General features: G+C 41.8%; 1 protein-coding gene across 1 annotated transcript in view; it reads right to left on the reverse strand.

Annotated features, from left to right (window-relative positions):
• Positions 1 to 15,119, reverse strand: part of LOC120939756 (NACHT, LRR and PYD domains-containing protein 12-like) — a 429,782-nt gene that overhangs the window by 338,413 nt on the left and 76,250 nt on the right. The window contains exon 5 of the mRNA XM_040352091.1: positions 11,060 to 12,776. Within this exon, the coding sequence (XP_040208025.1) occupies positions 11,060 to 12,776 (1,717 nt within the window). The remainder of the gene's footprint in view (positions 1 to 11,059; positions 12,777 to 15,119) is intronic.

Below are 15,119 nucleotides of genomic sequence, written 5' to 3' on the forward strand. Positions count from 1 at the left end.
CACCCTAACTCCTACAGCGCCACCTGTGGTTAACTCCCAAACTGCAACTGTCATTTTCACAATAAAGAATGCAATTTAAATGCATTTTTTGCTGTGAAAATGACAATGGTCCCAAAAATGTGTCAAAATTGTCCGAAGTGTCCGCCATAATGTCGCAGTCACGAAAAAAATTGCTGATCGCCGCCATTAGTAGTAAAAAAAAAAAAAATTTATAAAAATGCAATAAAACTATCCCCTATTTTGTAAACACTATAAATTTTGCGCAAACCAATCGATAAACGCTTATTGCGATTTTTTTTACTAAAAATAGGTAGAAGAATACGTATCGGCCTAAACTGAGGAAAAAAAATGTTTTTATATATGTTTTTGGGGGATATTTATTACAGCAAAAAGTAAAAAATATTGAATTTTTTTCAAAATTGTCGCTCTATTTTTGTTTATAGCGCAAAAACTAAAAACCGCAGATGTGATCAAATACCACCAAAAGAAAGCTCTATTTGTGGGGGGGAAAAGGACGCCAATTTTGTTTGGGAGCCACGTCGCACGACCGCGCAATTGTCTGTTAAAGCGACGCAGTCCCGAACTGTAAAAACACCTTGGGTCTTTAGGCTGCATATTGGTCCGGGGCTTAACTGGTTAAATTTGAGATCTGGGGTCAAAAAGACCTCAGATCTCATATTTGGGCTTAAATTTTCAAATGACAAACAAAAAAAATGTCTCTTTAAGAGGCTGGGCGGGACTGACGTTTTGACGTCACTTCCGCCCAGCAGAGCTATGGGGGACGGGCGAAGGAGATTTTTCCTTCAGTCTCGTCCCCGCTCAGCTGCCGGATGGTCGCGATCCCCTCCGCCGCTACCGACGGCTCCGATAAGCGGCGGAGGGCGCGGGACAGCGGCGGGAGGGGGGGGGGCCCCTCTCCCGCCACCGATAACGACGATCTCGCGGCGAATCCGCCGCGGAGACCGCCGTTATCGTGTACAGGACCGTCGGCACTAAAGATGGATACCTCAGTTGTGACAGCAGCTGCTGCCGTTACTGAGATATCCATCTTTAAAAACAGGACGTATTTTGACAATGGGCTGGAAAGCAAGTGGTTAATGTCAATTCCTCTTCCTGCGCACTCAGCAGTTAGGTCATTTTTGTTCATCTTTTTATATGCTGATAACCCAGACATGTTGCAAGCAGAAAAGATAGAACAGAAAGCAGAGGTAGGAAAAGGGGTAGGAAGGAGCTGTTGCTGTATGTCTCTCTTTAACATAAAAAAATATATATATGCACCAGCTTGTCTCTAAGGACCGTTTCCAAAAAGGTTACAATCCTTCAGTGCAGAGCTAATTCCTAACAATGCACTGAATGCTCTTAATGCAAAGCTATCCCGCTACGCTGCCAGCCAATATGTGACGAACGCGAGTGTCAGATCCCCGCCCTCCGCGCCAACTTGCGACGAAGGACAGGCCGACCTCACACCACGCTGTCACTTACGCAACAATGCCACTCTCAGCTGCGCCCAGCACAAAGATTTCCCTGCTTGCGGGACCACAATCTAAGGGCTAGTAGCCTGAGAGCGATTGTCACTGGGCTAATGACACAATTAACCCTTTAACTGCCACCACCAACATTGATAAGGAAGCGTTGGTACTCCCGTCAATTAACAATACCAATTAGGATTTTAGAATAAGCGTCTGCAACACACACTGTCACCACAGGCGGGTCTGCTCAGAGGCCTTACTCTACACCAGTAGCGCTCTTCAAAAGGCAGAGGTTCGTTCATAGCTTGCATTACGAGTTTTAGAGACAAGGTTAACACTTTTCAACATAAAAGGTTTATTACGAAAAGGGCAAACTTGGTGCAATAAAGTGTTACAGAAAAATATGTTTTAAAGAGATAATGACAATATCAGCCACAAAGTAAGGAGGTAGAATTGAAGAAGAAGAAGAATACTTGCAATTAATGTCCAAGGTTGATCAGAGTTCGATCGATGAACTGGGTAATCGGTTCTCAAACTTGGCAGATGCTCTTGCTTGGATGGTAAAAGGAGAACTCCCTTGACTTGGCATCTCCTCTTTTCTGTCCGATCAAAAAGGGGTGTTGACACGACCAGTAACCAATTGTCTGGTCATCTGATTTAGGGGCTGGTTACTGGGAGGGTCCACATTCACGCCCATAACCCAGGTACACTTTGTGATACATATTCATATCTCTGCAGTTCTAATAGTTACAGACTACCAACATCCGTGTTATTGTAGAGCGTGATATTTGCTTTAAGAAAAGTCCAAACGTGACAAGTCTACCATGGTTATTCTATGACGAATAAATGGGGCCAGGGGCCTTCCGTTTGATTGATCATATTCATGTCTGGGCTCGAAACGTTACAAATTATCTGAGGAAACTAAATATGTCTGTTGTTTGGCTGTGCTATGAGTTAGCTGGAAGTTATGAAACATGTGTAACGTTCATACTTATTTCTTAGTCTTCAGCGTTTATGAGTCTAAGGCATTGTCGACAGGGGTCTGTGGACTCTCTGAGGTGAGAGGACGACAGTTTTACGACAGGCCAGGAACCCTGCCAGGAGACATTAAGAAACCTAGGTTGCTCTGTTTCTCGGAGGAGATAACAGATCTTTTGAAGTAGAATGCCTATGAATTCCTGAGAATAAGGGAGGGAGGGAGTGAGTTTCTTTCCACTGCTTATACTGTTTTAAAACAACATGGCTGCTGTATGGTTCTTACACAACAGCTAGTCGCGTGTCCAGCGCGCAATATCGTTACATGGGGTATTGATTTTCATGACGGGCATGGTGATATATCTTGGCCGACTTCTAAAAATGGAGGAGGGAGAAACTTAACATTCTAATGGAGATTAGACATGAACGATTACTCACTTAAAGTGTGGCCTAGTCTCATCTGTCTCAACTGGCCACAAGGGGTCATCTGTTGCCTTGGGTGAATCGTTAATGTGTAGTCGCCATAATTGTACATAGATGTAAATATATATTACGATAACAGTAGATCTGTGGTGGGGGAGAATTTCTGATAATTTAAATAGACTGACAGTTAGGGCTTGAATATATCTAATTAGCACTCTCTGTGTTTGATATGCATGATTGCAGGAATGGGGATGGCGTGCACGTGCACGTGAGGACGTGGCGCGCTTGCAGGTGGGGGGAATGAAGAGCGATGGGGCTGCCTGAGGGGAAGGACGGACCGCATTGAAGGGAGGAGACGGCTGACGGAAGCCCATACGCTGCACGCTACCCGCCGACAACCGAGCAGTGTAGCGGAGGCCCCACACTGACATCAGCGTTAGGTTGCGGATGCCTGGAGCCCAGCACCCGACACCTGGCACTGTGGGCTACGCTGCACGAACGGGGGACACGGGGGAGACTTGGGAGAACCCGGTGAACACCTGGTGAGTAGCGAGGACGGACGAGCAGCGGGAGGACCGAGCAGACCGAGCCCCGACAAGGTATTGAGAACAGAAAGCTACAAAACCGTGAGTTCAGCATTCGGAAATTACCTACACATAGACAGGAAGCACGGAGGTAAGGCAGGGGAAACTCCTGAAGGAGGATCGGATAAGACTGCTGAGGACCTGGAGCAGGTCTGTTGTACTCTATTTACCTGTCTACTCTATGTCAGGGACTATATTGATGTACAAATGAAGCCAGCAGGTATAAGGACTCTCTACTAATGGAAAATTTTAATACTACCAGTCGCTCTTTTTTTTTTTTTTTTTTTTTTTTTTTTTTAACTGAAGGGGGCTGTTCCTTGATATTAAGTTCATAAAGCCTATAAAGCCTAAAAAAAACCTACCCAGTTAAAGACGCGCTAAGTGAGGGCCGTTTGAGAACTGAGTGAGAAAAGAGCTTGGGCTACAAAGTTTAAACCCTCAAATCTTCTCAAAACGGAGTTCTTAAACAGATACCTGGACCTATGATCTCTGTGCTTGGTATACTGAACAAACATATGTAATACTAATACAGATATGAAAATCAATGGTATGGTACGTATATCAGCACCTGGGGTTATCTGAATTGTGAAATCAGAATTTTACCGTTTTTTGGTTGCTGTCTTTTTCTCTTCCTCTCCCTCTAAAAAGAGGAGGGGGGAAAAAAAAAAGGGGGAAAAAAAAAAAAAAAAAAAAATCCTACGATACCCCTGATACTGGCCCGAAACACCATAGAAGAAAAATTACAGATATATGTAAACAGGGGAGGTTAAGTTATTAAAAGGAGACCTGAGAACCAGTATAATTAACAAGAGGACCCCCAGATGACTCTGTGACCTCTCAGTGATATCACATTCCAAATCATTAACTCTCACCCACTTTTCTTGTGTTCTTTTTTTTTTTTTTTTTTTTTATTATCTTCCCTGCGCCGCATGTCTTCATGCGTTGCTACTATCCGATCTTTACCCTGAACCCCCTGAATTGGCGACTTTTGTAGAGCCGGAGCGAGTGGAAGGCAAGGGGTGAGGGAGAAAATATACCTAATCGAAAACTTTCGGAAATAAATATATTGTTCATAAGTAATAAACCCCAAATAAGCCCTGTTTTCTAATACGAGAATAAAGACACGGAAAGTGTGTTTGCTTTAAAGCTTTAAAGCTGCCTGAATACAGGAGATTAGAAGAGGCGGTGGTTAAGCTGAAAGAAGGAAATAAATACATTAGGGGGGAGAAACAGGGGGTCGAGCTGGGGAAGAGAATCAGAAGAGGGAGGCAAGCAATGCACAGAATGGCGAGTAGATCCACAAAAGGGGGCCCTCCGAAGACACCAAGCGATAAAATAGTAACAAGCTCCATCAGATCGTTTATGGTCAAAGACGATAGCCCACGAACACAGGGGGCTACAAAGCAACAACAGATGAATAAGGATAAAGAGAAGAAGAAAGAAAACAAGAAACCCCAGAATGGAGACTCAAGAGAAACATCAATAGAATTAAGAGAGGGGATGGCGGAGAGCGACCCAGAAAATAGTAGGACGGATGAACAGCGAGTATCAACACAGCCCATTCTAAAGGGAGAGATGGAAGAAATGTTGCTGAGACTGGAGAATGTGATCAAGGGTGAAATACAAACCCTACGGACAGATCTCGGACATTTACTTGCTAGAGTAGAGTCAGCAGAAGAGAAAATAGATCAGCAAGAAGTAGAATCAAACATTTTAAAAGAGCAATTGGAACAGATGCAACTCAAACAGAGACAAATTATGTACAGACTGGAAGACCAGGAAAACAGAAATCGGAGACAGAATCTGAGAATAAGATCCGTACCAGAAGAGAGAGGGGAGGAGCTTAAGATAATAATGCAGAACATTTTCAACCCCCTGTTGGGACGAGCGCTAGAAGAAACAATTGGGGTAGAAAGAGTGCACCGAGTGGGTAATCCAAAAAGAGTAGAGACAGAGCGTACCAGAGACATTATTGTAAGATTCCAGCTATATGAAGATAAGGACAAGATTTGGAAGAAACTAAGGGGGGCACCCCCGTTAGTGTACAATGGACGGGAGCTCCAGATCTTTGCAGACCTGGCCCCCGACACATTGACAAGGAGGCGACTCTTAAAACCACTTATAAACCAGCTCGTAAATCAGAAAATTAAATACAACTGGGGGTTCCCCGCCTGCCTAATAGCAACGAAGGAAGGGAGGTCCGCAGTATTGAGGTTCCCGGAAGATCTTAAAGATTTTTGTAGCAGATTAGAAATACAGACCCCTGACCTGCCCGGCTGGGAGTAGCGAATGGGCAGAGGTAGATAGAGAGGAAAAGATAAATAAAGATTTGAGTAAGGGAGGGAAGGAAGGAGGAAGGAAGGAAGAAGAGATGAAGAGAAGGAAAGAGGAAAAAGGGGGGGGGTAGAGAAAAAAAAAAAAAAAAAAATGCGGCCCGTACCGTACCCTAGATAGATAAGATGGACCCTCCTCCCCCTCCTGACTCGAAGTAGTCAGGAGGGGAGGAGAGAAGGCAATCCCAGACCCCACCTGGAGAGATTCGAACCAAGATATGTTAGTTGGTTCGGAGGCCATTAGATGGCCAAGAGGGGGAGAGGGGGAGGGGGGGGGGGGGGAGAGGGGGAAAGGGGGGGGGGAGGGAAGAGGGAAGGGCAGGGGGGAGGAAGTTCTCTCTCACCAGGACAGCCAATAGGAAAAAAAAAAAGAAAAGAAAAAAACTCAAAGGAAAATAAGATGTCAGACCCGAAGATGAACACAAGGAGGAAAAAAAGATGCCGGTAGTCAAATGTGTATCATATAACGTAAAAGGCCTCAATAGTCCAGCAAAGAGACATAAAATATTGAAAGAATTGAAAAGATTGAGAGCCGACATAGTCTTCCTACAAGAAACCCACCTTTCACTGAATTCAAATATTAGGCTATACTCCCAGGACCATCCAACATGGTACTATGGAGACACGGTCTCCAAGAGAGCGAGAGGAGTGGCGATTGGAATCGCCAAGGGGACGCGATTTAAATTATCGAGTAGAATGACAGACCCAGAAGGGAGGTTCCTGTTTCTAAAAGGGAGGATTGAAGAGATGGAATACACCCTTGTAAATATATATGCTCCGAACGATCGCCCTATAAAATATGTTGCTGAGATACTGGGGAAGTTAAAAAATTTTCGAACAGGAAAGGTAATCTTGGGAGGAGACCTAAATTTCTGCATGGACCCAAAAATGGACAAGACACCACAGACACAGGAAATTAAGAACACACAGATAAGAAAGTTAAAAAAAAGCCTCCATGGAAACCAACTGGTGGATATATGGAGAACTCTAAATCCCGAACAGAGAGACTACACGTTTTTTTCATCGGTACATGGAAGCTACTCTCGAATCGACTACTTTTTAGTAGATCATAACACTCTAGAAATGGTAGTTGAAACCAAAATTGAATCGATCACAGTATCCGATCATGCCCCAATTAGCATATCCTTGAAAATAGAGGGAAACCAGAAGCCAAGACAAACCTGGAGACTCAATGAGGAGCTTCTGATGGAGGATTCAAGCTTAACAAGGATAAAAAAAGATCTTGAAGAATACTTTAGGCTAAACGACATAGAGGGAACTTCGACAGCAACAATATGGGACGCACACAAAGCGGTAATAAGAGGGACTCTAATTTCGGAAGGAGCAAGGAAAAAAAAAGAAAAAAGCCACAAAAAAGACGAGTTAATCACGGAAATATTCAAATTAGAACAGAAACACAAAATAACGGGAATGAAACAAGAACTATACCAGGACTTGGTGAATAAACGAAATGAACTTAAAGAACTTATGGACCAGGAAACAAGAAGAGAGTTCAACCTCATCGCAAAGGAAAGATACAAATGGGGAAATAAAACACATAAACACCTAGCCAGGATGGTTCAGAAGAAGAAAACAAGGAACTATATAGAGAAGATCAAAAAAGAAAATGGACAGGAGGCACATACAACAAAAGATATTGCTGAAACCTTTAGAGCATATTATGAAAAACTATACGCAGTCGAACAGACAATCCGATCAGAGGAGGAGAAAAAAGATAAGACCTCAGAATTCCTCAATGCAGCTGGACTGACAATAATGAACCAAAATGACAGCTTGATAATGGACAGACCAATTACAGAAAAAGAAATTCAAATAGCCTTGAAAGGATGTGCGTTGGGTAAAAGTCCGGGGCCAGACGGCTTTACGGCCATATATTATAAAAAATGTAAGGAGATTCTCCTGCCAGTACTATGCAGATATTTTAATGGCCTAGGAGGAGATTTTGGTATGAGTAGAGAGGCCCTAGAGGCTATCATTACAGTCATACCAAAGGAAGGCAAAGATATTAAAAGCTGTTCCGGGTATAGACCGATCTCTCTCCTGAATACCGATACGAAATTGTTTGCGAAAGTACTGGCAGAGAGAATCAAACAGAATATGGTAGAACTAATTCATCCCGACCAGACAGGTTTTGTCCAGGGGAGGGAGGGAAGAGACAATGGCGTCAGAGCCCTTCTGATTCTTCAAAAAATAAAAGATAATGGATCCCCAGGTCTATTCCTGTCGATAGACGCGGAAAAAGCGTTCGACAGGGTAGACTGGGGATTCATGATACAAACTTTAGACAGAATGGGTTTCGGACGGAGGATGCTAGAATGGATCAAGACCCTTTACCGATTCCCAACGGCCAAGATAAAAGTAAATGATAGCCTCTCAGAATCCTTTCTAATGAAGAACGGAACAAGGCAGGGATGTCCTTTATCCCCCCTTTTGTTCGTTTTGTCCCTTGAACCTTTCCTGGCTATGATCCGTAAAAATGCAGACATCGAAGGAGTGAAGACAGAGGAAGAGGAACACAAGCTATCAGCATTCGCAGATGACGTACTTTTTTACTTGGTAAACCCCATAACATCAATCCCAAAGTTGCTGATCTTATGTAAGCAATATGGGGAAATTTCAAATTTTAAACTAAATGTTACAAAAACAGAAATATTAAACGTTAATATAAATAGGACAGAGGAAAGACTATTAAGATCAACTTTCCAATTCCCCTGGATGAGGGAAATTAAATATTTAGGAATTCGACTAGCAAGTACTATAAAAAAAATATATGAAACTAATTACATACCTCTCCTGGATGAAATAAAGGCTGAAATAAAAAGGGTAAAAAACAGACCCATATCCTGGATAGGGAGAATAAATTTCTGTAAAATGGTCCTACTACCCAAAATTGTTTATAAATTCCAGATGATCCCTATTGCTCTTCCAAGATCTATGTTTAACACACTGAAAAAAATAATCATGAATTATATATGGAACTACAGGAAGCATCGAATCTCCTTACAGACGTTGAAACAATCGAAGTCCAAGGGAGGGCTTGCAGTACCGGACATTAAAAAATATTATGAAGCGGTAATAATATCGAGAGTGGTGGAGTGGGCCAGGGTCAACAAAGAAAAAAGGTGGGTGGGTCTGGAAAACACACTATCAAAGGTGAAGCTTGAAGCTATAATATGGAACCCCCCCCAATTTAGAGAATTAAGCACGAAAACACATGAGATTACTAAAAATGCACTTAAAGTATGGAACACGGTATATAAAAAAACAGAGAAGGACTTTAATTCACCCCTTATAGCACTGAAAAATAATGAGTATTTTGCACCAGGGAAAACACAAGTGGGAGGAAATTGGATAAAGAAAGACACGGCACAACTAAAGGATATAATTAAAGACGGACACTTGATAACACTTATAGAATTAAAACAAAAAAAAAGTTTGATGGATATCAATGATTGGAGATATCAACAGCTCAGTCATTTTGTGCAAAAGTTAACACCTCCACTGAGATCAGGCGACCAGTTAACGGAGATGGAAAAATTATGCTCTACAGAGACCTCTAAAGGCACCATCTCAAAGGTGTACAGGATCTTGGTGGAGAATGGCGAGCGGGAGATCCCACCTTTCATTGAAAAATGGGAAAGGGAACTTGGAATACAACAGGACAGGACCCAACTAAAGAAAATGTTGAAACTGGTACACTCCTCCGCGGTTGATAGTCAAACCGCTGAAATGAACTACAAATGTATTGCTAGATGGTACATAACACCGAACAAATTACAGAAATTTAAAGAAGACCAATCAGGACACTGCTGGAGGGGATGCGAGACCCCAGGAACCATGGCCCACCTTTGGTGGGAATGTCCCAAAATAAAGAGATTCTGGGAGAAGATATTGGAACTTATAGAAGTAATCACAAAAAGTAAAATAAAGAAGGACCCATGGACCATTCTCTTTCATGGAGGGGAAGAAGGGATCAAAAAATACAAGGACTCCCTGGTACCGCATTTGTTAAACGCGGCAAAGAAGCTAATTCCTAGAAAATGGCAAGAGATAGAATGCCCCATGATATGGGAATGGATTGACGCGGTGGAACAAACATACTCGATGGAAGAACTAAGGGAAGAAATAGAAGGGAACAACAAGGGTCAAAGCAAGAAATGGGAAGGATGGAGAGCTTTTAAGAGGTCTTGGAGCTATGTCGAAAATTTAAGGGCTGACACTTGAGATTCCGGAAGAGATAGATAAAGAGGCTGTCGTGGGGAGAGGGAAGACCTGGGGAGGGGAGGGAAGGGGAACAAAGATGGGAAAAGAAGATAGGATATTTTGAATCTTGTTAAAACAAACACATATAAATTATATTATAACAAACTATTAAATTAAGGGAAAAAAATAAAAAATAAAAAATAAAATAAAAGGAAAAAAGCAAGATAAATCTTCACCCTTACTAATGATGCGAAGCCAAAAGGGAGACGCTAAAGGGCCGGTGAGAAAACTTGTGCGCTCCAGTTAAAACTCTACTAGGTGAAGTCTGAAGTAAGGGGAAAAAAAAAAAAGATATGCATGATTGCTTTGTGAGAAGGTGGCAGGTGACAACCAGTCTACTACATCTTTTGAGATACAAAGCAAGCCAGGAAGAAATCACAGTGGGAAAGGTAGACAATATGGTGTCACCTGGAAAAGACTGTACTCTTCCATGAATAGACATGAAGTCTAACAAGCTAGAGGTAATTAGTTTAAACTTCAAGCCTATTCATCCCTAAAGGTGGAAGGAAGCTGTGACCATATTAGGAAAGGATAGTAATGTCCAATCAGAATGGGCCCCAGGGATATAAATTAAGACCTTGCAGTCTAGTTAGATAGAGAAGGAGAAATTAGAACAGATCCTGGGCACAGGGGAAAAACCGTTCTGAAGGTAATATCAAGGAATCTTCTCCTCACGCACTTACCATAGCTTAATCATAATTTGTTTTCTTAATACTTTTAGTGTGATGTACTTACTTTGTATTTGAAACTAACTTTTATTTCCCTTACTTTAAAACTGTATATGTATGCAGTATGTTAGATAGTTAATATCTTTTCTCTAAATAAATGTGTTATATTAAACCTTTCACTCTAGTCAAAGAACTCTCTCATTTTTAACCACATATCATATATGTGAGTTATTAAATCTTAAATATAAAGTTACTGGTTAACACTATCTAGTGTCAATATTGCAGAATTTTTCTGAATCAAGTTATGAAATAATCACACTCACCAAACTGTCTGGGACCTGTGTAGGAAAGAAGATAGATTGTTCTGGCACTCTGGATCCACTGTAAGCCATTCAAAACATAGATCCTGAAATCTTTCTCTCTTCAAAGTCTTCAAGAAATAGTTCAGATGCTTAGAATAGTTACTGTCCCTCCGCAAGTCATCTGAGAGTGAGCCGTACACCCTCAAATGTGAACACCCAGACAAGATTGATCTTATGAAGTTCTCATCCTGAGTCTCATACAGACAGACAATAGCATGGATAGGAGAACTCCCATCAAAGTCCTTCATTGTCCATTTTCTCATTGCAGGTTTGGCTCGGAGTGAGATGGGGATTCCTGTGATCTCTGAGAATGTCTTCACCTGATTTTCATTCAGAAGACCATATAGGAATTGGACAGTTAATGCTAAATGAGGGTATTGTGAACTTAAAACTGCAAGCGATTTCCCTTTACAGATCTCCGGGAGGAAAGTGTCTTCCATAGATCCAGACCCATCATCCATCCCATAATGGAGAGCAGCAAGGAACTCCTGTACACTCAGGTGGATGAAGTTGTAGCAGGTCTGGGAGCCGACATCTGAGTGAAAGATGTTCCCATTCCGAAATACAGACTCCACTTCAGACAGAGAAAGTCCATGACTTTCTAGATCTTTCTTCTCAAAGAAGATTTGTTGGTTCAGAACTCCCTGATTGGCCAGAGCACACAGCTTCTTCAGACAGGATTGTTTCCTGGGTACAGACGTCTCCTTCTTGCTGTGATGGGTTAGTAAAACCTCCAGGTAGAGAAGGTAAATTGAAGTCGTCGTATGACACCGAATTAGAGCCAAATATTTTCTTATTTCTTGTTTCATTACAGTGCAGACAATCCAGCATGTGATGGGGACGGCACACATTGTGTACAGAACTTCATTGTTTTTTATTATACTGAGAACCTTGTCTGCATCTTCTTTATTTCCATAGAATTTATGGACATATTCCTCCCGATCATCCCTTATAAATCCCTTGATTTCCACTTTGCGATAATCATCGATGAATGTGTTGAGTTTCTCCATGGCCAGTGACCTTGTGGTGATGATCAGAGAAGATTCTTTAAGAACTTGCTTTCTGAGCAAACTTTGGAGAATGATTTCTTTGTGGGTTTTCATAGAAATGTCAGGACAACCCTCAGATTTCCCCTCCAGAGTCCACCTCAGTTCATCAAACCCATCAACTATGATGAGAATTTTTCTCCGACTTCCAGGATCCTCCAGAATAGACACCAGGTCACCTGAACTCAGTCTGCAGGATCTGGATAAAAGTCCCACCAGACTTATGTCTCCAGGGATGGTGTTGATTTCTCTACAGCTCAGATAAAACACAAAGTCAAACTTGTCTTGGTAGAGATCCTCAGAGGCCCAGTCCAGCATGATCTTCTTGGAGGTCATTGTTTTTCCAATCCCAGCAGCTCCTTGTAACACCACAATCTTAGGGATGAACCCATCTTCATCAGGGTCAAAGAGGTCCTGGATTGTGGTTGGGGATCTTTTCTCCATGATTTGTAGATGACTTCTGCCTGAACTCCTTATTTTTTGCTCATTTTCATCTTTATTTTGGGGTCCCTTTGTCATCAATAACTTGGTGAATCTTTTCTGTAGACGAACAGCCTCCCCCATACAGGAATTATATTCTGGAAGCCTCTGGAATCTCTCTTTCTCAGACTCTCTGTGTTCCTTACTGATGTCTATATGAGAGAAAGGAAAATATTTTATTCTTCATGCGCCCATGAAATAATAATTTAATGTAGCACAACCCCCCCGAAAGAGCCACTGGTGATTTTAGTTCTATTGCCCCCCCTTAAAGCACACAGACAGGCACACAGCATTCTTCCTCTGACTCAAAAGATCATTCTAGGGGTTTCCTTTATTTTTTTTAATTATTTGGAAACAAACTTGACCAGGGATAGGGAACATGGGATACCACAAAATGGTAAAACTGTACAATTTGGGAACAGCACTGCTTCTGGCTGCACTACTTAACCACATCAATACCGGGCATTTTCACCCCCTTCCTGCCCAGGCCAATTTTTAGTTTTCAGCGCTGTCACACTTTGAATGACAATTGTGCGGTCATGCTACACTGTACCCAAATTAAATTTTTTTTTTTTTTCCCTCCACAAATAGAGCTTTCTTTTGGGAATATTTGATTACTTCTGCGGTTGTTATTTTTTGCGTTATAAACAAAAGAGCGATAAGTTTGAAAAATTATATATATATATATATATATATATATATATATATATATATATATATATATATATATATATATATATATATATATATATATATACACACACATACATATACACACACACACACACACTGTGTGTGTGTATATATATATATTTAAAAAAAAAAAAAAAAAAGTTTTGGCAGATACGTATTCTTCTACATATTTTTGGTAAAAAAAACAAAAAAAACAAGCGTATATTGATTGGTTTGCGCAAAAGTTATAGCCTCTACAAAATAGGGGATAGATTTATGGCATTTTTTTTTATTACATTTTTTTTTTTAACCACTTCAGCCCTGAAAGTATTGACCCCCCTTCCTTGCCAGAGCACTTTTTGCAATTCGGTACTGCATCATTTTAACTGACAATTGCGCGGTCGTGCGGCGTGGCTCCCAAACAAAACTGACGTCCTTTTTTTCCCCACAAATATAGCTTTCTTTTGGTGGTATTTGATCACCTCTGCGGTTTTTATTTTTTGCATTATAAACAAAAATAGAGCGAAAATTTTGAAAAAAATGCAATATTTTTTACTTTTTACTAAAATAAATATCACCCAAAATATATATATATATATATATATAAAAAAAACTAAATGTTTCCACAGTTTAGGTCTATACGTATTCTTCTACATATTTTTGGTAAAAAAATTAAAAAAAATGCAATAAGCGTTTATTGATTGGTTTGCGCAAAAGTTATAGTGTCTACAAAATAGGGGATAGATTTATTGCATTTTTGTTTATTTTTTTTACTAGTTATTGCGGCAATCTGCGATTTTTATTGCGACGGACATATCGGACACTTTTGATAAATTTTTGGGACCATTCACATTTATACAGCGATTAGTGCTATACAACTGCACTGATTACTGTATAAATGAATGGCAGGGAAGGGGTCGCTGAAGGGGTTAATATGTTCTCTAGGGAGTTATTCTAACTGTAGGGGAAGGGGGCTGACTGGGGGAGGAGACCAATGTGTGTTCCTCTGTCCTGGGAACACACATTGGTCTCCTCACTGCTGACCGGACATGGATCTGTGTGTTTATACCCCATCATTACACACACACAGATCCATGGTCCTGCTGTGATTGCGGGCAATCGCGGCTGCCGGGCACACGCACCGGGTCCCGAGCGGTAACGCGGGTGCTCGCGCGCCCCCCTAGACGGCTGGGAAGCCCAGGATGTCATATGACATCCATCCAGGATGGGAGATCACACCTGTGGACGTCATATGACAATGGGCGGGACGTGAAGGGGTTAATAGTAATGGCAGCGATCTGCGATTTTTATCGCGACTGCGACATTATGGCGGACACATCGGACACTTTTGACACCATTATCATTTATATAGCGATCTGTGCTATATAATAATGCACTGATTACTGTGTAAATACTAGGGGGTGATCAAGGGGTTAATTGTGTTACCTAGGGCGTGAATCTAACTGTAGAGGGAGGGGACTCACAAGGTGAGGAGACCAGTGTTCCTCTGTACTGGGAACACACACAGATCCATGTCCCTGGCTCTGTTGCCAGTAATCGTGGATGCCTGGCCGACATCGCGGCCGCCGGACACACGCATCGGCTCCCGAGTGACGTGGCGGGGGCGCGCACCCCCTAGACAGCCGGAAAGACCAGAAAATCCTATGACGCCCGCCCAGGATGGGAGATCCCTCCTGCGGACGTCATATGACTATATGTGGGTAGGGAAGTGGATAAAGAAATGTCTCACTGGATCTCTAGGCTGACTGTGACCTGTACTCCTTCCAGAGTTTAAAGCTACACACAGTCACACCTCTGGGCTT

Source organism: Rana temporaria, chromosome 5 (genome assembly GCF_905171775.1).
Source record: "Rana temporaria chromosome 5, aRanTem1.1, whole genome shotgun sequence".
In the NCBI taxonomy this organism is placed as follows: Eukaryota; Metazoa; Chordata; class Amphibia; order Anura; family Ranidae; genus Rana; species Rana temporaria.